The 19,797-nt window shown below is 37.8% G+C and overlaps 1 protein-coding gene across 2 annotated transcripts in view; it reads left to right on the top strand.

Moving 5' to 3' along the window:
* The window catches only part of LOC127627804 (patatin-like phospholipase domain-containing protein 7), a 38,960-nt gene extending 19,529 nt beyond the window's left edge, over nt 1-19,431 (top strand). Inside the window, exons 18-36 of one of the 2 annotated variants that reach the window (XM_052104356.1) lie at nt 58-189; nt 538-661; nt 3,181-3,294; nt 3,375-3,441; nt 3,588-3,737; nt 4,166-4,229; nt 8,761-8,929; nt 9,899-10,081; nt 10,548-10,666; nt 11,270-11,426; nt 11,923-12,039; nt 12,116-12,185; nt 12,270-12,386; nt 12,904-13,052; nt 14,580-14,732; nt 14,876-14,992; nt 15,543-15,627; nt 15,857-15,972; nt 17,667-19,431. In XM_052104356.1, coding sequence (XP_051960316.1) covers nt 58-189; nt 538-661; nt 3,181-3,294; nt 3,375-3,441; nt 3,588-3,737; nt 4,166-4,229; nt 8,761-8,929; nt 9,899-10,081; nt 10,548-10,666; nt 11,270-11,426; nt 11,923-12,039; nt 12,116-12,185; nt 12,270-12,386; nt 12,904-13,052; nt 14,580-14,732; nt 14,876-14,992; nt 15,543-15,627; nt 15,857-15,972; nt 17,667-17,792 — 2,329 coding nt within the window. In that variant the 3' untranslated portion in view covers nt 17,793-19,431. Of the gene's footprint in view, nt 1-57; nt 190-537; nt 662-3,180; nt 3,299-3,374; nt 3,442-3,587; nt 3,738-4,165; nt 4,230-8,760; nt 8,930-9,898; nt 10,082-10,547; nt 10,667-11,269; nt 11,427-11,922; nt 12,040-12,115; nt 12,186-12,269; nt 12,387-12,903; nt 13,053-14,579; nt 14,733-14,875; nt 14,993-15,542; nt 15,628-15,856; nt 15,973-17,666 lie in introns of both variants that reach the window. The other variant, XM_052104357.1, reaches the window with a different exon arrangement.
* Nucleotides 19,432-19,797: the final 366 nt, after the last annotated feature.

Here is a 19,797-nt window from a genome sequence, read left to right as displayed (position 1 = left end):
GCATTGACTCATTCTCCTATATGCACACATATATACTGTATGTGTGTGTTCTCTCAGGATCATGCGAGCTGAGCCCACAGTGGTGCTGAATGTTGCTCATACTGTCGTAAGAAGGATGTCATCTTTCGTCAGACAGATTGACTTTGCCCTTGACTGGATGGCTGTGGAGGCGGGCAGAGCTGTCTACAGGTCTATTTCATTTTCTCTCATATTTACCACTTATATCTTCTCCATATTTCACCTGCTCTCTTTTCTCATTGCCGCTTTCTTTTTTTTTTTAAGGTTAAACACAGTACCTTGATTACTATGTATTAGTTTTAAATGTCCTCCATGCTGTGTTCTTGGCTCAGCTGAAAATAGATTGCAGATAAACTGTGATAATAGTGTAATTCCTCTGTGAGAGTTTTGGACAGAATACAATTGAATAAACTTGGCGACTTCCTCTTTTCAGGCCTCTGGCTAAGACAAAGAAGCTCTCTCAGCATCTCCTAAATCTTTTATGACACACGATTCCCTCCCTCTCTCTCTCTTTCTCAGGCAGGGTGATAAGTCTGACAGTACTTTTATAGTGCTTAGTGGCCGCTTGCGTTCCGTCATCAGAAAGGAGGATGGGAAAAAGGAGCTGACGGGAGAGTATGGCAGAGGAGATCTCATTGGAGTGGTGAGCTTTTGCACATGCATGACTTGTACTGGAATAGACCACTTTGCTGTCATAGCAATCTTATTCCTGACTTTATTTTTATTTTTTTACCTGCATTTGTTACCTGTTCATGGAAGGCATGACGAGCATCGTAGTGCCTAAAATATTTACAATAAAACACAGCCTTATAAGTGCCTTATTGCTTTTATAAATAGTTACAGTACTGCATTATAAAATATGTGTAGATATGTTCCAATGGACAGGGTACCCATGGGTACTTAAAAAGACTTAAATTCACTTTTTAATATTTAAGGCCATAAAGAGTCTTGAAAACCTTAAAATACAAGAAGTTTTAAATATTGCTTGCAGAGGTCTTACATTTTGGGGCGTGAAAAGATGAGATGCTTAAAACAGCAAACGTGTGTTTTTATTGTTTGTTGGCAACTTTGGTAACTAATTTGCATGCTAACAGAGCTGTTATAGCAGTATGGAATGCGCTGGGTTCCAAAAGATTGAGTTCTCCGACTGGTTAAAACCAGTTTACATTCAGTAATGCATTCATAATGAATTCTTAAGACATTTTAAAAATTATATATTATATTATATTATTTATAAAAGAAAACGCATAAATGCACAATTAAATTTCCAGAGACATCCAAGTAGCCTAAGTGGTTTTGTATTGACCTGATCATTTTATTATTTAATATATTTTAAACAATTATTTAAATGTGAAAGTGGTCTTAAATCTTTCTTTTATTTAACTTTAAACAGTCTTAAAATAAAAGTATTACATTTCATTCCTTTGTACCTGCAGATACCCTGATACATAATTAAGTGATTATACATTTTTCAGTTATTGGTAAATGTTTGGTTGGTTACAGTTTTACAGGTTTTAGTCATTTTACACATTAATGTCAATGCTGCTTTCCTCACCTAGAATTGACTAAACCAAAACATTACTAAAATTTATAAATCTGACATGATTAAATATTGATTGAAAAATTATGACACAATAAAAACAGCACTGTCACAGCATTGTCTCTTGTTCTATTCACCCTTTACCTTGATGTGGAATTGTTCCATGATTCATAACGAAAGCCTGTTTCCATTTTCCAGTGTTTTCGCTCGCATCGGCTTATGTTCTTTGTGGATAATGTGATGTTTAGTGTATTACATTTGTAAAAAATAAAACAAAATAAAATAAAAGGCATGTGTTTCCATAGTGCCTATTCTTTAGAGATACAGTACCTCGCCCATCAGAGTTTAAGCTTACAACAGCACAAGTTGAGCCTGAACTCAGTTTTACTCCAACTAACACTTAAAATTGTATTGGTAGTTTTTTCATTGCTTCTAATGAGACCGGAAACTAGAAAACATTCCAACGGCAAATAGAATCATCGAAAACTGGCCAATACTGAGTTTTCACTAGATTTAATGTTTTTCAATAATGTACATGTGCTTTTATGCCTTGCAGACATTAACATTTTTGAATTGTGTTAATTTAAATACATCCCCAAGGTATTATCTAAAGCTGGCTAACTTTGTGGGAAAGACTTATGATAGCTTTTGAAGCATTAATATTAATTGGTTGAAAATTATAAACAAATCAGTCATGTATAACATTGTTTTTTTATTTTTTTTATTGTGTTTAGTTGAATGTATAATTGAGTAATATTATAGCTATAGTATATAGAAAACTAAACTACTAATGTCATATTTGCTTTCAAAGCCTTCATATTTTTGTGGGCAATGAAACTGATGTGAGGTAAAGTCAAAATCCGAACTGCTGTCCTGACCGGAGTGGCTGAAAAAATCCTTATTGCCAAGCCCTGTCTTATAACGTCATTATTCCTGCCCATTTTTGCCCACTGTTCATTACACTCTATTACCTCTCTTTTGCTAAAATATCACAGGGATCTTGTTTTTTAGCATTTAATCCATTAATACTCTATTACATATAATTGCTTACTTGCTATAGTAACTTTGCTCATTAAATGTGCTGTTAAAGAATACATCAAGAATACATCAATGCCACTGCATACCAATGGCATTTATGTATTCTTACAAATCCGTGCCACAGGTGTGCTCCAGAGATGGCAGACTTGCTTATTTAGATAACTCTGTATTTCCAGAGAGATCGTACAATCTTGTTATTCATTACTCTTCATACCCGTTGTAATTTCTATGCTGCTAAGAATACCTGGCCATGGCGATGCCATGGTTACGTGCACTGGAGAGCAGCGATGGTGCGTTATTCATGCCACTGAGTGATGTGAACGAAGGCCTGATTTGAAGATCCAGATTTAGCCTCCATCTACGTCATAGATTGACTCAATTTGTATTCTTGATATTGCTCTTATGTGCAACTGAAGAAATAATGTCTTGGTTCCTCACTTTTTTTAAATCAGGCAATATGTACAGTACATTATTCTTTATAATGCACATTTTTGTACCTTAGCAAGCTTAAAAATCAATCACTGCATTGTGTTTACGTTTATTATTGTGTGTGTGTGTGTGTGTGTGTGTGTGTGAGAATACAGGTGGAAGCTCTGACCCATCAGAACAGAGCAACTACTGTTCATGCTGTTCGAGACTCAGAACTAGCTAAACTACCCGAGGGAGCTCTCAGTTCCATTAAGAGGAAATTCCCACAGGCAAGTCAACCGCACTGCATCTGCTTTACAGTCTGATAAGAGTTCCTTCGGCACCTGATCTGTTTATTTAATCTCATTAGGTAGTCACAAGGCTTATTCACCTGCTCGGACAGAAAATCCTCCAGCAGGTTAATGGACCTTTGACAGGTGTGTGTGAATAAAACAACTATCAATGTTCAGTCTTTAACTGCTCCATCAGAGGCAGAGGTTTCCAGGCTACACATGAGCCTGGCTGATGCATAATTACTTCTGTGTATCTGGTGCTATTTTAACATTTCCCTATGTTGCTTAAGCTCGCAGTCTGGCTCTGCACACCCCAGGAAGTAAATGGGATGCAGGGAACCCTGCCTCAAACCTTTCCACTGTCACTGTGCTCCCAGTATCAGAAGAGGTCCCTCTGACTGCTTTCACCCTGGAACTTCAGCATGCACTCCTGGCTATCGGTGAGGATCAAAGGCCCCTGTCCCAAATGGCACACATAATGGACTTGTAGTCTTGTTGCTGTCGTGCACGCATGTCCGTTAAGTCCACAAGACCATAGGTGTCCCATTTGTCATTTTATGATTCAGTAGGGTGCTCATAGTCACCCACTTTGAGAATGCCTCCAATGCAGCATTTAGTCTGTACTGGTGCAGACTTCACAATGGACTACTACAGCCATGCTGCAATACATTAGTAAAGTCTGGACTCGGAGTAGGACCACAATGGCAGAGAAAGGCTTTTAGGACACGGCAATATGCATTTTATTATAAAACATTTTTTTAATAATCAGGCGTACAGTAGGATAGAAAGTTTAATTAAGATATTGAGTGAAATGTATTGCGGACAATCACTATAATCTGTTTTTATGTGCTTCTATATGTGTTCCCAGGTCCCACTCTCCTTTTGACGAGTGACATCATCAAACAGCACCTTGGATCTGCTGCATTAGACAGGTACGACATCAAAGTGACATCAAATATTAGTTGATTTAGCAATATCACACAAGCGAGGGTTGTTGGACTAAATTTCAGAACAGATCAACAGCCGTGGTGATATTCAGTACAACATCATGATTGTGAGTTTGAATTTACTTTAATACAATAGTTCTATAAACAAAAGGTTGACATTAAGTAACTTTTATTTTGTCTATTTTTGCTCCACTAACAAGAATAGTGACAAAGTCAGTGCAGGTCAGGATCAACCTTTATGTGTCTCCAAGCAGTGCACAGACTGAGAGTCTGGAATACTGTGTACAGACAAGTGGGGTGATACAAACAGTGAAACATCCTCATTCTGTTAAACTAAATATTTGCACTTTTGGAATGCCTCTTGCCCAATAAGAACTAAGAACCATAATTAGCTCTTTATAATGTTTATGTGACATTAAATATTTAAGGAATAATTGACGACAGCTCCTTGGATTACTTTATTACTGAATTATTATGCACACCCAAGGTGGTGATGCAATCCGTGTGAGCATTATTTTTTTTATTCATAATTCAATTCATATAATTCAGTGGTCCAGAGCCAGTTATTCTGCTTAGACCATGGTTATCAATACGTGTGTGCGTGATTACCTGTGTATGCCGTGGCTTTCATCAGCTGTGTTTGTCAGTAACATTGCTTCAAATCGACAAGATGTTCGTTTACACTTCTCTTGATCAAGGTGGTACATCACTATATTTGTATGTCGCTTTTTAGTTGCAAAGCTATTGTATTCATAAAGTCAAGTTTCTGTGTCTTGCTCGCGAGTGTCTATGTATGTGCGTATGTATGTGTCACTCTAACCCTAGCTGTGTGAGAGTGTAGGAGAGCAAGAGAAGAGAGCAAGGGTGTGTTCCACATATAATATTAGTTTTTTCAGATATTATTGAAATTGTCATACTCATTGGTGGGCCGTGCATTTAAAGTATAGGCCATCAGTGTGATTCAAGCTATTAAGAGTTTCACAATGAATAAGACACCCTTTGCCTTTGGGCATCATACATTATGTCAAAGCTAACTAGTAATACCAATTGACAATTTAACACGTCCACACATGAAAGCCAGAACTTGAAATGACACTTAATGCTCAACAAGCATAATTTTAACTGCAGCATGACTGTTTTGTGAAATGAACGTCTCCTGAACAGACATTCAAAAATCATAATTTTTCATATGAATCTACCATGGAGGTCTATAATACCTAGAAAGATCTATAAAAAAAATGTGCGATTTAAAAGTTGCTTGCAATAAATTGTGTTTCGTCAGGGTACACGGTTATGCTGCGTTCCATTCAAGTTGGATATGGGATATTCCTACTTGATATCTCCGACCATAAATGCATTCCATTCCCCGATACAGAACTGCAATGCTCCTGTTACCTTAGATGGGGTTTGAATCTCATTAGGGATGTCTCCTAGCAACCCAACTTATAAACAATGCTGCAGTGCTAGAATTTGTGCTTCAGGTGTACGATTATCAAGAGAGATTATAATGTTTTATAACCTGTTTCTGCAGGCGTTTGTTAAACAAGCTTTAATATCATGTAATTTGGAAACAAACTAATTTATAGATATTACTTAATAAACTGAATGTTTATCACTTACTTTGTATATCTCCCTGAGTGTCGACATGTTTGTGTGACATCATGCCCCTGCATCTCGATGAAATCGGAGTTGAGAATTTCTACACGAGCCTACAAGTTGTAATTCTTTCTGACTTCAAGATGCATTCCATTGCACTTTTCCTAGTAGGAAGTTGGAAAATCTGACTTTCCGATTGTAATGGAACTGAATGCTCAAGTAGCATCATTTACACTTAGAAAACTCCTGATGTTACTATTACAATGCAAAAAGCACTTACCAATTTACTTGAAGTGAAATCAGTCCTCCTTTCCTGATTAATAAATTAAGCAATCACACGGTCATGCAAAACATCTTGTGTTTTTAAATCTATAAGGATCTCTTTCTCAACGGCAATACCAGCAGTGATGACAGCAGACTCCTCAGACAGCTTGGTCTTACGCTTTTCACTCTTGTAATGTAATTCAAGCGTGATAGTGTCACTCATAGACAGCTAGAAGGCCTCGACTGGGACATAACCTAAAGATCACACCCACCAAGAACAAATAAATAAATCTAATTGGCTGATGAATCTGACATTCCGACTTTAGTTGCTCATTCTTTGCACTGTTGAGGGATTCTGAAAAAATGAAGGCCTGAGGGGGTGGAGCTCAAACTCAAGTGATGCTTCGGGCATGTGATTTGTGAAACAGCTGTCACATTTTGCTTGTAAGCATCAAGGAATAAATTCTGACTGGATAAACTTTTAGTTTTTCTCTATTTGTTTATTAAGAATAGAAAGCAGTTAAAAATGTGATTGAGAATAAAAGGATGAAAAATATTTATTTATTTGGCATGCTAGTCCATAGTTATATGATTCACTTAGCCAGCATCTTTGTTTTATTTGGTTATTTTGATGTGGCAGCCTGTGCAGCTCTTTGAAAAAATGTGGCTTTGGTTTTGTGGTCAAGACCTGGAAATACTTCATAGCTGTGCATTACTGAAATGTAATTGCACACCTTAGAAGGTCTGTCAACCAATCAGAATCAAGTACCCTGTGGTATAATAGTTAATAAATGTATGCCCACTCCATCTATTAGAATATGAAAGTTCTCTGTTAATGGATGCAGACTTTCAGATGAATAAATGCTTCTGGCTTCTTGTAAAAAACAAACTTAACACATTAAAGTAGTTGTTTGATGAGGGAGATGAAAGAAGATATGTTTTGTGATGTGCAATTGAACAACACAATAAACCCTGTAAATAAACTGTCCTCTTGAGTGGAGATGTACGAGACTAAATGGTTCTGATGCTGCTAGTCGTCAATGGATTTACTAGTCCATTAATATTTCCCTCCCATTAAACTATTCAAAATTTTACACATTTACATTTGGCTTTATATTTTTTACAGAGGCTGAGCTTACATTATTATCATATTAATGTTAGATTTTTAAAATAGAATTATGCAAATATTATAAAAAAAATTCGTATTTCTGGATCAGATGCAAAGTTTCATTTCACCTCCAGCTGCGTGTGCTGCTTCCCTCTCTCACTCGCTGTTTGCGCAGGAAAATGTCCTCTCGCTAGACAAGAAAAATCACTTCGGTGGTGGTGTGGGAATCAGATTTCGAAACGTTTGAAAGTCCCTATGGATGTTTTTACATTTGAGTCTTCTTTAAATCTTTGCGTGAACAGGCTGGGTTGCTCTAATGGTCCTGCACTATTCATTCAATTGTTTTCAATAAATATGCTTGTTAAATATTCATAAACGTTGTTTCAGTGAATGCGTGTCATGTTCAATATTTAATGTACAATGATCATAATACAAAATGAGGACGTCGCAGATAAATGCTGCTTTTCAATGTAATTTAACGTTGAATTTGGAATATATTAAGTATTTTAAATTGGTTAGATAAACAATTTTGTTTTTAATGTTTTATGAAAGGTGGTTTCTTTTCAGACTAGTCGACTCTAAAATATTAGTTTAAACTTCAGTGAAATTAGTTGTTCCGCACACCTCTACTGCCGCATAATTAATGTTTCTCAAACTCAGTGTGAGATCTCCAATGCTGATGTTTGTCTCTGTTGTGGACTGAGTTTGCTGTTTTTCTGAATAGATTTTACTCGAGGAGCCCTGAAGTGCCAATGCTGCCTTGTTTCTGTCAGGTTTAATGACATGCTACAATCTATCAGGCATTTATTTGACATTTTAACAACAACAGATCCACAAAGACAAGGCTTCAACACACATTTCCCAGAATATCTAGAGTAGATCTCCAAACTGTGTCTGAAATAGTTTTAAATGTGACCCCAAAAAAAAACAATTGGTGACAATGATTTTAAAATTAGTTACAATATTTAGAGTGCATGACTAGTGTTTTGCACTTTGGACTTGCGGTTTGAGCCCATCCAAACACGCAAGCTGACACTTAAGACAAAGGTGTCATAGAAGCTACACGAAATGATGTGGTTGCTTCAGAAATTGTGCTTTTCCATGTCACATTTTATTTAACAACTGTATCGGTTAGGAAATTTTAAAAATCATGTATTTGTTCCTTGTTTAGCTCAGCACTGAAATATTTAATCGGCTCTAAATGTTATGTAAATGTCTTTTTTAGTGGAAACTTATTTTTGGATAATCTCCATCCAGTAATCGCAAGCAACCAGAAAAGTTAGCCAACTACAAAATGAGTGATTTTATGTGTATTGACATTATTTATCATTGTCTATTTTTTTTTCAATCTCAGTATAGTGTAATGCAAAATAGCAAGAATATGGACAACTCCAACCTGACCCGGTTTTGACATGCGTATACACATAACATCACATTTACATTTTTGTAGTCGTTTCTTACCAAATTAACTTACAGTGCACAAATCAAGTTACTTGAACATACCATGCGAAGCACCTGAAAGTACAACTCTTTCCCTCTGTACACCAGTGTGCATGAGTACAGGTTGTCAAGTTGGCTAGGTCAGCAGGAAGACATCCATCGCATAGTCCTGTATCAGACAGATGTGTCACTCACCCCCTGGACTCAACGCTGCATCAGACAGGCAGATTGCATCATCATCGTGGGACTGGGAGAACAGGACCCAGCCGTTGGAGAGGTTTGACATTACATAATCCTTGTTTCAGAGTGAAGACCACTGCCTTATAAGAACTGGTGATGTTACTTTGGTACTAGAATTGCATGAGTACTGTACCGTTTATCCGAGCAAGATTGAAGTTTACAATACGTACAGTATCTCTGTGGCTACTTACTGGAAACTTGCTGGGAACAGTTTTGTATTGAAGAAGAATCTTTAATACAAATTGCTTCAGTCCAACAGACTCAAATGAAGTGGGCTTCAGTGCCTGTAATTTATCATTCGCACAGGATAACGGGTATTTTTATCAGCTGAACACAAATAAAATGAATTTGAACCATAAAACTTTGGCCTAAAAATGGCTAAGACTGCTCCAGCTTTACTGAGGGTGCATTTTTTTTTAATCTTCTGTCCTGTAAGTCACCACAGAACTACCCTGAACACAGGCACACTAAGCATACAGTAATAGACCTAGTTGGAATTCAGGTCGTACTCCCTTCTTTTCCATGAGAGTGAGCGATTAATCATTTACATGCAGCAGTGAGAATGTTTTTTAGATAACCAGGTTTTCAGCAGTCAAGCCTATGTGTTTGATGTTGGATCAGAGGTAGAGCAACATCCTCATTGATCATGTGTATTCTGCAGGCTTAAAAGGGTATGGCTGCTACAGTGCTACTCTTTGAATAAGAGACTTCAAGCTCAGATGTGGTAAAAAGGTATAAAATAGATGATTCATATAAAAAGAAATGAGAGAGTATGTTGGTGTTCTCTTAAAAGCATGCTGACCCATCCAGAGAACAGATCGATAATTGCTTTTTTGAATGAAATGACCTTCCAATAGAATTGTTTTTTTTTGTGCATCTAAAGAATTCAATTAAAACAAATAATTTCATTATGATGATGCATTTAGACGCATGATGCATTAGTGTAGTTTTCAAAGGATGACATTCAGAGTTCAGACTTTACTCTCTATTTCTCTCCATCTCTCAGCTGGAGCGTATGTTAGAGGGAAGTGCAGTGAGGGCACAGAAACAGCTGGTGTTGTTGCACCGCGAGGATGGCCCTCCTCCTAAAGGAACAGCTGAATGGCTGAACATGCGGAGCTGGATCTCCAGACACTTTCACCTGTCCTGCCCTCGCAGGGTTTTCTCCAAGAGGAGCCTGCCTAAACTGGTACAAATTATTCAGTATTACATCATAGGCTCATTGAAATTACCAGTGCCATTTTGAAAGTCAAAATGGTTATGGTTATATTAGAGCTCTGGTCTAGACCAGACACATGCTCTAGACCAGTGTTTCTCTTTTTTTGCTGTCACACCCCTCTTTAGAACCACTTGTGCATCCCCCCCTCACCTTACATAATTTACATTTATCAATTTTGCACATGATTTTGTCTAGTCTCATTTTTCCATTAATATGACTGGTGCATTTTATGTCATGGCAAATCTTTGTCTCTTTGGGACATCAAAAGAAAAGATAAGTAGAACCAAAGACTAATCTTTCTTTTTGAAAGTCCTTTAGAAAGTTTCCTTCATAAACAAGATGCTTTCTGATTGTAATGATCTACTTGCTTGCTCCAGTCTACTGCTAGTCTTCTGTGGCTTTTGCTCTGGTTGAAGTCACTGTTTTTCTCTATTAGAGAGAGATGTATCAGCGTGTGTTCCAGAAACCTGCCGACCGTCACTCTGATTTCTCTCGCTTGGCCCGCGTTCTGACAGGCAACGCCATCGCTTTGGTGCTGGGGGGTGGAGGAGCCAGGTATCCATATTTTGTACCTCTTAACTAGATCTGTAATAACAGGAAGAAAAAAAACACTTCCACTCTAATGGAACACTTCCACTCTTCCACGATCCCGATCTTGTTTACACTACTGTGATATTTTCCTTTAAAAGCCCGTTCCTAGCACCTCTCAAGTCTTTGTTTGACCTTCTTCCTCTCACGCACTTTTACTCTCTCTGTGCCCATTTAATTTTTCTGACGGCTTTTGTTTGTCTATTCTGTCTTTCTTGTGGTTGGCAGGAGGTGTTTAAAGGTTGGTTGCTATTTTCTCCCATTAACCTTTGATTGATTCTGTGTTCAGTGTTTACAGTGCCTTGTCTCTCTTAGGATAGAATGCCCCCCTAGAGCCTTTCAAAGACAGAACAATAAAAGGCTTGTTTGGCGCTAACAACAAAGGGTCAGAATAGTTATTCCCACTACTGCCAGACATAATTTTTTATTTATTTTTTAAATGATAGTACAGTACGGATAGTAGTTGAAATGATTGTGCAGAACAGAAAGGTTATATTTCCATATAGGCCGCATATCACTGATTTTATTTACCCCCTCAACCTTTTGTCCACCTTGTCTTTCCTCTTTAAGGGGTTGCTCACAAGTGGGCATTATTCGTGGATTAAGTGAGGCGGGAATCCCCATTGATCTGGTGGGTGGCACCTCGATTGGTTCCATGATGGGCGCTCTGTATGCAGAGGAACGCAGTTATAGCAGGATGAAGATTAGAGCCAGAGAGTGGTCCATGGTGAGATAGTGTTTTTGTTTTGTTTTATGTTATGTTTTTTCTCCTCACCTTTCCTCGCCTCTGCTCTCCTGACCTGTGCTTTTCTGTCCTGTCCTTGCTCTGCTCTGCTATTCTTTCCTTTCCTTTTTTCCTTTCTTTTACTTTCCTTGCTCTGCTCTTCTTTCCTTTTTCTTTCCTTTACATGCTCTGCTGTCCTTACTTTTTCTTGCCTTTCCTTGCTCTGCTCTTCTTTCCTTTCTTTTCCTTTCCTTTTATCTGCTCTCCTGTACTTTATCTGCTCTCCTGTACTTTATCTGCTTTCCTTTACTTGCTCTGCGCTTCTTTCCTTGCCTTTACTTGCTCTGCTATGATCTCCTTTCCTTTATCTGCTTTCCTTTCCTTTAATTTCCTTTCCCTGTTCTCCTTTCCTTTCCTTGCACTGCTCTGCTGTCCTTTCCTTTTCTTGCTTAGAACACACTTAGAACACAGAATGCTAATTAGACCCCCCCTTCTGCAGGAAATGACATCAGTGTTTAAGAAAGTGCTGGACTTAACCTACCCTATCACCTCTATGTTCTCCGGAGCTGCATTTAACTCCAGCATTAATGCTGTCTTCAAGGACAAGCAGATAGAGGTAGGAATCTGGCTCTTTTTGGCTCCTATAGGATCATGATCAGCAAATTTAGAGGCTTAACCATGTTTTCTTACAGGATCTCTGGATCCCATATTTCAACATCACCACAGACATCACCGCCTCCACAATGAGAGTGCACACTGACGGTTGGTACAGTCACACAGTCCACAAGTGTCTATGAGGCCCTTCTTAACCAGGATAAATGTCTGATGTTTGCTCCCTTCTATCAGGCTCTCTGTGGAGGTATGTGCGTTCCAGCATGTCCCTTTCTGGTTACCTGCCACCACTGTGTGATCCAAAAGATGGACACCTGCTCATGGATGGAGGCTACATCAACAATTTGCCAGGTGTGTAGTTGTACATGAGCTCCCCTCAAGGCTTGAAACTCTTCTCCAGACATTATTCCACCAATTACAATATTCCATGGAATAAAAATGTTTCATGCATGTGAAGGTGCGGTCACACATACTTTTGCACAACGAAAGTCTGTGGGGTAAATACAGTATCTCAGTGGGAATTTGCGCAATCGTGAAATTGCACAAATGACTAAGGGTGGCAAAGAATTTCCTTTCGCAGATTTCACGTGGAGTTCAATTTTTGTGAAATTTGCTGCTTGGTTTGTCGGTTATGCTTTGTACACAGCTACACTGAATACACAATGGACAAGGATACCATTTGAGCGTTGAGTTTATTTTTACTTAACTCTGCCAGAGTTTGAAGTGCAACATTAAAAAGCAGACACACAGAACGGACAGCTAGTGGACTGTGAAGAGATATTTGTGGAATTTGACAAAAGTGTATTGATTAAAATGACTTACTCCAACTTTAAAGCTGCTGAAATAGTGTCTTCTCCCCACAATCCAGCGGATGTGGCACGCTCCATGGGCGCCAAGGTGGTGATTGCCATTGATGTGGGCAGCCAAGATGAAACCAACCTCACCAACTATGGAGACGCCCTCTCCGGATGGTGGCTACTATGGAAACGGCTCAACCCACTGGCTGAGAAAGTCAAGGTGAGGGAGACATTAGCTGAGTGCTATATTTACCTAATTAGTTGTGTTCAGTTTTTCTATTGCTCATACTTATGGTTAGGAACAAGTATTAAACTTGGGAGCATGCTATGGATATTTATACCTTACTTTGTGTGGCTGGCTGAATTAGGGATGGGTGATATGGCAAAACAATTAAATCTCGTTTTTTTATGAAACTTATGAATGATTCACGATTTGATTTTTTTCAGCTTTTAAATGTTCTCCAACATGATTCAAACTGTATGTTATTTATTAGAATGCAAGGCAACCTGGTTGGAGAAATACAAGTTCTTTTCATTATAGGAAACAAAGGTGTGGAAGAAAAATTGACATGCACCACAGGGGGAAGTTGTCAACGGAGTGTATATGTAAAGTAATTAAAATCGAATGAACCCAGATGTTCAGAAATAATAGAATAAGAAAACTGCAAAATACATTTTTGCCAGTGTATTCATTTTTATCTAAACCAAGTCTATCTAGAAAGTCATCTAGAAATCAATATCTATAAATGATCAAGTCTATCTAGTAAGTAATCATTGTATATCAAACAATTTGTGTGTATATTCATAAACTGCTGACAGAGACGCACCCTCTAGCAGTTCATGCTCCGCAGCGCAGCAATATTAAATAATTTATCATTACAAATCAACAAGCAAAGTTTGTCAAAATGATCGCTTGCCAAATGTTGGTAATAGATGCAGTACACCTGAAACACGTCACAGAACAAATCAATAAATAGCGATCTATCTGACTCATCATTACAAATGGATATATATATTCCCCCATATATAGCCCCTCCATAATTTGAAATGAAGCGCCCATAACTGTCATGTAACTAACGTATTTATTATGGTGTATACCTGCATGATGGACTAAAGCTGAGCTACAATTACACTGTGTACAACTGGGAATTTTACCATTGTCTTTTATATCAGTCAATCAACAAGTGTTGTTGACCTGTCAATTTCATTTGAAGCACGCACACACATGCAGCTGATCAGATCAGGGGTGTCATTAAGATTAAGAGTGGCATTTTTTTCTCTCTTTGTTATTCAGCCTTTGTTGGATTTACAATGTATCTAGCTATAGCATTTGCAACATATTATATATATATTTATGTTTGTGTATGTATGTATGTATGTATGTATGTATGTATGTGTACATATTTTTTTTTTGGTGCAAAATCTGAATTTCTCGATTTAAAAAAAAAAGAAATACAAAATTATGTCAAAACGCAAATACGTATTAATCAATAAAATTTGAAAAACCGCCCAGCCTGAGGTTCAATAGAAGTATGCTACTACTTTCCTAAGTGATCAGACTTATGAACACCTTAGCATCTGCGTAGCAATGCACTGGCAACCATCCAAAACACCTTAGCTTTGTGGCAGCGAATTTTGTATGCACAAGCTTCACTCTCAGGTTTTTCAGAACATTTTAAAATATAGTTTGTTTATTATTGTTGTTGTGGATTTGAGATTTCAAAGGGTTTATGTGCCCATGTTTTAGGTGCTGAACATGACTGAGATTCAGGCACGGCTGGCTTACGTGTGCTCTGTGAGACAGCTCGAGTCAGTTAAAAGCAGTGACTACTGTGAATATATCAGACCTCCCATTGACAGATACCGAACACTCGAGTTCGGCAAGTTCGATGAGATCAGCGTAAGTATTTTATCTCTCTTATTTTTCTTAGTCTACTCCCTGTACCATAAATATTGTAATCTTTCTTTTGACATTTTTTTGTGGACACTTTTTCACTCTCGACTTGGACTTATTTGATTTGCCACATGTTTGAATGTCAACAGGAAGTGGGCTACCAGCATGGGAAGACAGTGTTTGATGTGTGGTGCAGGAGTGGAGTAGTAGAAAAGATGATGAAGGACAGACATCAGGAGGAGTTCCACAAAACTCAAAATAACAATGTGAGCCAGAGATAAAATAGGATTTTAATAATGATTGCTAGAGATACAGTACCAGTGAAAAGTTAGGACACACCTACTCATTCTTTATTTTTACTGTTTTTCACATTATCGAATGATAGTAAAGTCTTCAAAGCTATGACATAACACAGATGAACGTATGGGAATTATGTAATGACCACAATGTTAAATAAATCAAAACTATTTTACATTTTGATGTGTTCTTTAGAGTAGCCAAACTTTACCTAGATTTCAGCTCTGTACACCATGGGTATTCTCAAAACTAACTTCATGATGTGCCACTTGGGATGCTTTTTAAACCATTTTGATGGATCCCATGTATGCTGGAAAATTGTTGGCTGCTTTTCCTTTACTATGTAGTCAACTTGTTATTTTAGTTTTGTAAATACATTTGTATGTAGGCTCAATTGTATTGACTAATATATATATATATATATATATATATAAGATTTAAGATTATAAAAACATTTCAGTCAAGTGTCCAAACTTTTGTTTGGTAGTGTGATGTGTTCATTTGTTGTTGTCTCTGCAGGTGGTGACCTGTCCAAATGCCTCCTTCACTGATCTGGCCGAGATCGTCTCACGCATTGAACCAGTTAAACCAGCTCATATGGATGGTAAATTATGGATTTGAAACCCTTGTTAATTCACTCAAGCCCTTTGCAGGATATTTGGCAGTCTGTTTCAGGGATTTTTGGCATGATTCCTCATGATGATTCAAATCCCAGCATTTTAACCTCTGTTTGGCTGCTTGTTAGTTGGATGTCAGTTAGTGTTATGTGATTTCTGTACAAACATAAACATCATTAGGATAATTTTCCTCCCTCCTGTCTCTACCTCCCATAGATGAATCAGACTATCACACCGACTATGAAGAGGAGATGGCAGAGAGCACTCTATCAGACATGGAGTTCTACAACCAACACAGTGAACATACTGAAGAGGAACTGACTGCAGACACTGTGAGTCTCACATACACATTTAATGGGGCTGTACCCTACACTCTGTCATATTTCTTTCCCTGAAGTCATTTTCCAACACTCTCTGTGAGCCTTAGAATTAAACTGGTTGTTTTTGTTACTGTACCTTTAAAGATTATTTCTGTAAGGATTGGGTTACTTTCACATACGGGTGTAGTTTACATTGCCATTGATCAGGGTATGGCAGTTTCTTTTTTTTTTTTAGCACCAAAACAGTCATTTAACAATAGTAAATTGAAGAAATATATGATATTTTCCACACTTTCTCTGGCCTTTTGTCTAAAATGCTGTCTGAATCTCCTTTAAACTTCAGTGTCAATGCCCACTGTTAACACCAACATTTAAAAATAGCGCAGATGTGTGCAAGAACAAGTCCAGGGCGCTTTTGTGCTCAAAAGAGCAAGATGCAGCGCAGATGAATAAAACTGATCTTTTCTGGAGAGATGTAACTTGACACCGCTTCTTTTAAAAGTGGCGCAAGATAGTTGACAACGATCTAGAGCAGTGGTTTCAAACTCAGTTCCTGGAGGGCCGCATCTCTGCAGAGTTTAGTTCCAGCCCTGCTCCAAAATGCCTCCTTGTAATCTTCAAGCACTTCTGAAGACCTGGATTAGCTGCTTCAGGTGTGTTTAATCTGCTGGACTGTGGCCCTCCAGGAACCGAGTTTGACACCCCTGATCTAGTGTATTTGTATATACAAAAATAATTCAAAATAGTCCAGATGGGTCCCCTTTGGTGTTCAGGAATAGTAAGTAAGTCACACTAGGTCTTTCTATCGTGCTCTTTCTGTGTTTACGAATGACAGTGGCAGGGAAAAGATTGTGGTGACGTAAAAGTAGGCCTTTATGTTGTTGCTGTAGTGGTGGTTCTGGATTAATAATAATAATAATAAGTTTAATTTATATAGCATCTTTCCAGAGCTCAAGGACACTTTACAGTAGTAACAATAATACACAAACAAAGAACAGTCACAAAACCACAATTCAGATAGCACAGTCATTGAGATTGAATACATTGAATACATAGCACATTAAGATAAATAACACCAAGAAAACAAAAAAGTTTTAAGTCGAGATTTAAACTCAAGAGTTAATAAGCCCCCTAGTGATGTAAGGAAGTCGCAGAAGTAGAGAACGTGGCGTTTTTGCAGCTTGGTTTCAAAAAGGAATTAAGTCTGAGTTCTGTATGCATTTATGACCTCTTATATGTCAAAATATTAACATGGCATGACCCCTTTAATAGTTGTTGATAATGTGCCATTCTGGCCATTTTAAGGTGTTTATGCTGGTCAAATGAATGTGCTTATGGTTATGATGTCACTATTTCTGAATGACTTATTTTTGCAGCTTAGTTTCCAGAAGTAGAGGTGGACAGAGGAGGAAGCTTTGCATTGTTAACGTTAAAGTATTTGTAAATAGTACATTAACGTCTGTTATTTACAAATAGTGAGGAAAACCCTGTTTTCCATGATATGGCCCATTTAAATGTATATCCAAATCTTACACATTACACTGTATACAGGCACTAGTTGGTTTGCCATAATTTGAGTTCTCTTAGTAATATCTGTATTGTCAGAATATGATATGTGGATATAGATTCGTCGTAACTATTTTTTTACCTGTTGTTAAGATGAATCTTTTGGTGTGACTTAAAGGCTTCTTGATTGTTATGCCTAGGACGAAGAATTCGAAAAGACTCGCAGAGAGGGTGTGCATTCTGAACCAGAGAACATGGGACCTGTGTCCTCTCTAACACTGCAAAACTCCAGCCCCCACAGCCCTCCATGCCAGGAAAGCACATGATAAGCACCCCTCCATCCTGACCACTGATTCCCTCCCAGAGATACCAGCGTGGCATGTTACAAAAACTGACACTCCCAAGATTTGGGGTTCCGACCTTAGTGCACATTCCAATCACATTCCTTCCTGACCTTGAAGAGCAGAAAGTTGGCTGTTTGAGTATTTGTAATAGCCTTTCCCCAAAAATCCAAAGAAGACATCTAACTGCAACACCACTGAGAGCTGGGTAACATTGCATGGGGTTGTAACTCAAGAATATCCCACTGTATCATCTGTGAAGTCTCATGGTGACTGTGAACTTTGCTGGGTAACATTTTGATTTTAAAGTCCCAACTTTGTTCAGTCTCAAATTACTTGTACAGTTAGTCAGTAGAGGAGGGATTTACATGAGGAAGACAATCAACTAAAATGTTGCATTTACAAATGGTTAGATTGGATTGCTTGTACTCTCGATTCTTTCTACTGTCAATGAAACAAGCAAAAAAGAGAATAACATTGAGAGATCACAAAAGCAATGAGATACCTGTAGAGTTCTCTAATTATAAGCTCTGATAACTGATGTTTTTTTTTTTTTTGCTTGAACCTCTCAAAGACGATTTGACAAGTCGATTTGTCCCACAGCTTTGCTGTTGCATGCAGATCAGCGATATCGTACTGAAGGATACTTGATCTAATGTGGACTTTAGACAGCTTGGAGACTAACCTAAGATCTAACCTAACCAACGTCATGTATCATACTGAATGTGTCTGATAGATTACTTTTACCTCTAACATTATGTGATCAAACACTTACAATTCACAAACACAAGCCTATCAATGCAATACTTTTAAAAATCACGTGTTATTGTTGTGAAGAATGGTTGTATATGCTACCTGTAGTGCCTTTTTAACCTTGACACTAGCCATAAAAGTGAATGATAGTTAATTAATGTGCCAAATATATGAATAGTCTAATAATGCCAGTAATGATTAATATGCAATTTATTTTAGTTTGTCTAAGTTTTGTTGAACACGTGTGAGTCATAATGTGATCTTTAGTTATATACAGTCATGACTTTTATTGACTTGCAGTACCTGGTGTATGTGAAGATTTGTGGTTACACTGCTGTTACGATAAGTTTGAAACCATCTTTATGCTATGTGCCTATAGTTTTGCATTAATATGTTGAAACCCTGTGCTAAGAAAGCTACAGACTAAGCGTTAAAGGCATAGCTCAACCAAAAATGAAAATTCTGTCATTTACTCACCCTCATATTGTTCCTAACCAGGATGACTTTCATTCTTACCTGGAGGGCAAAAGCAGATGTTGGGCTGAATGTTAGCATCAGACACCATTTGCTTTTTTCATTGTATGGGAAAAAGATGCAATGATAGTGAATGGTGACCGAGTCTAACGTCCTTCTATGGGTTTGGAGTGACATGAGGGTGAGTAAATGATGATAGAATTTTCATTTTTGGGTGAACTATCCCTTTTAATGTTTTGAAAGTTAGCAGTGGTCTATGTTAATTGTTGGAGACCGTTTGTTCCCAAAGCGAAAGTAAATGGACAAGATGGACATTAGAGCATCCAAACAAGAATATGTAATTATTTTCAAATGACATGAGAGTTTGGTGTCATTTGCCAACTTAATAAAGTTTCAACCACTAATATAGTGCATTTTACTCTTTTCCTGGCTTCTGACTACTGAAGCATCTGAAATGTGTATATTTGCATATGTTGCATAATGCAGAGATGCTCACGCTTACCCTGTCTGCTGTGCACTGCGCTCCAGGAATCGTGGACCCGTCAGTAATTATGAGAATGACTTATGCTATTCGGCAGTAAGCCCATAGATTTTCTGCCTAATGGAGACTCAATCATCTTTTAATGGAGACTCAAACATCTTCAATCATCACTTGGTGCCAACTCTGTGCAAAACAACCTCAGCAGACCAATGCACGTGAGGTTTAATGCGTTCAGACACAGTTTTATGAAGACAACACACTTATCAAGTTAGTTTTGTGTAC

The sequence above is a fragment of the Xyrauchen texanus genome, chromosome 34 (assembly GCF_025860055.1).
Source record: "Xyrauchen texanus isolate HMW12.3.18 chromosome 34, RBS_HiC_50CHRs, whole genome shotgun sequence".
NCBI classification, from domain to species: domain Eukaryota; kingdom Metazoa; phylum Chordata; class Actinopteri; order Cypriniformes; family Catostomidae; genus Xyrauchen; species Xyrauchen texanus.
The sequence above is the reverse complement of the archived record's forward strand: the minus strand, read 5'-3'. Positions and strand labels throughout refer to the sequence as shown.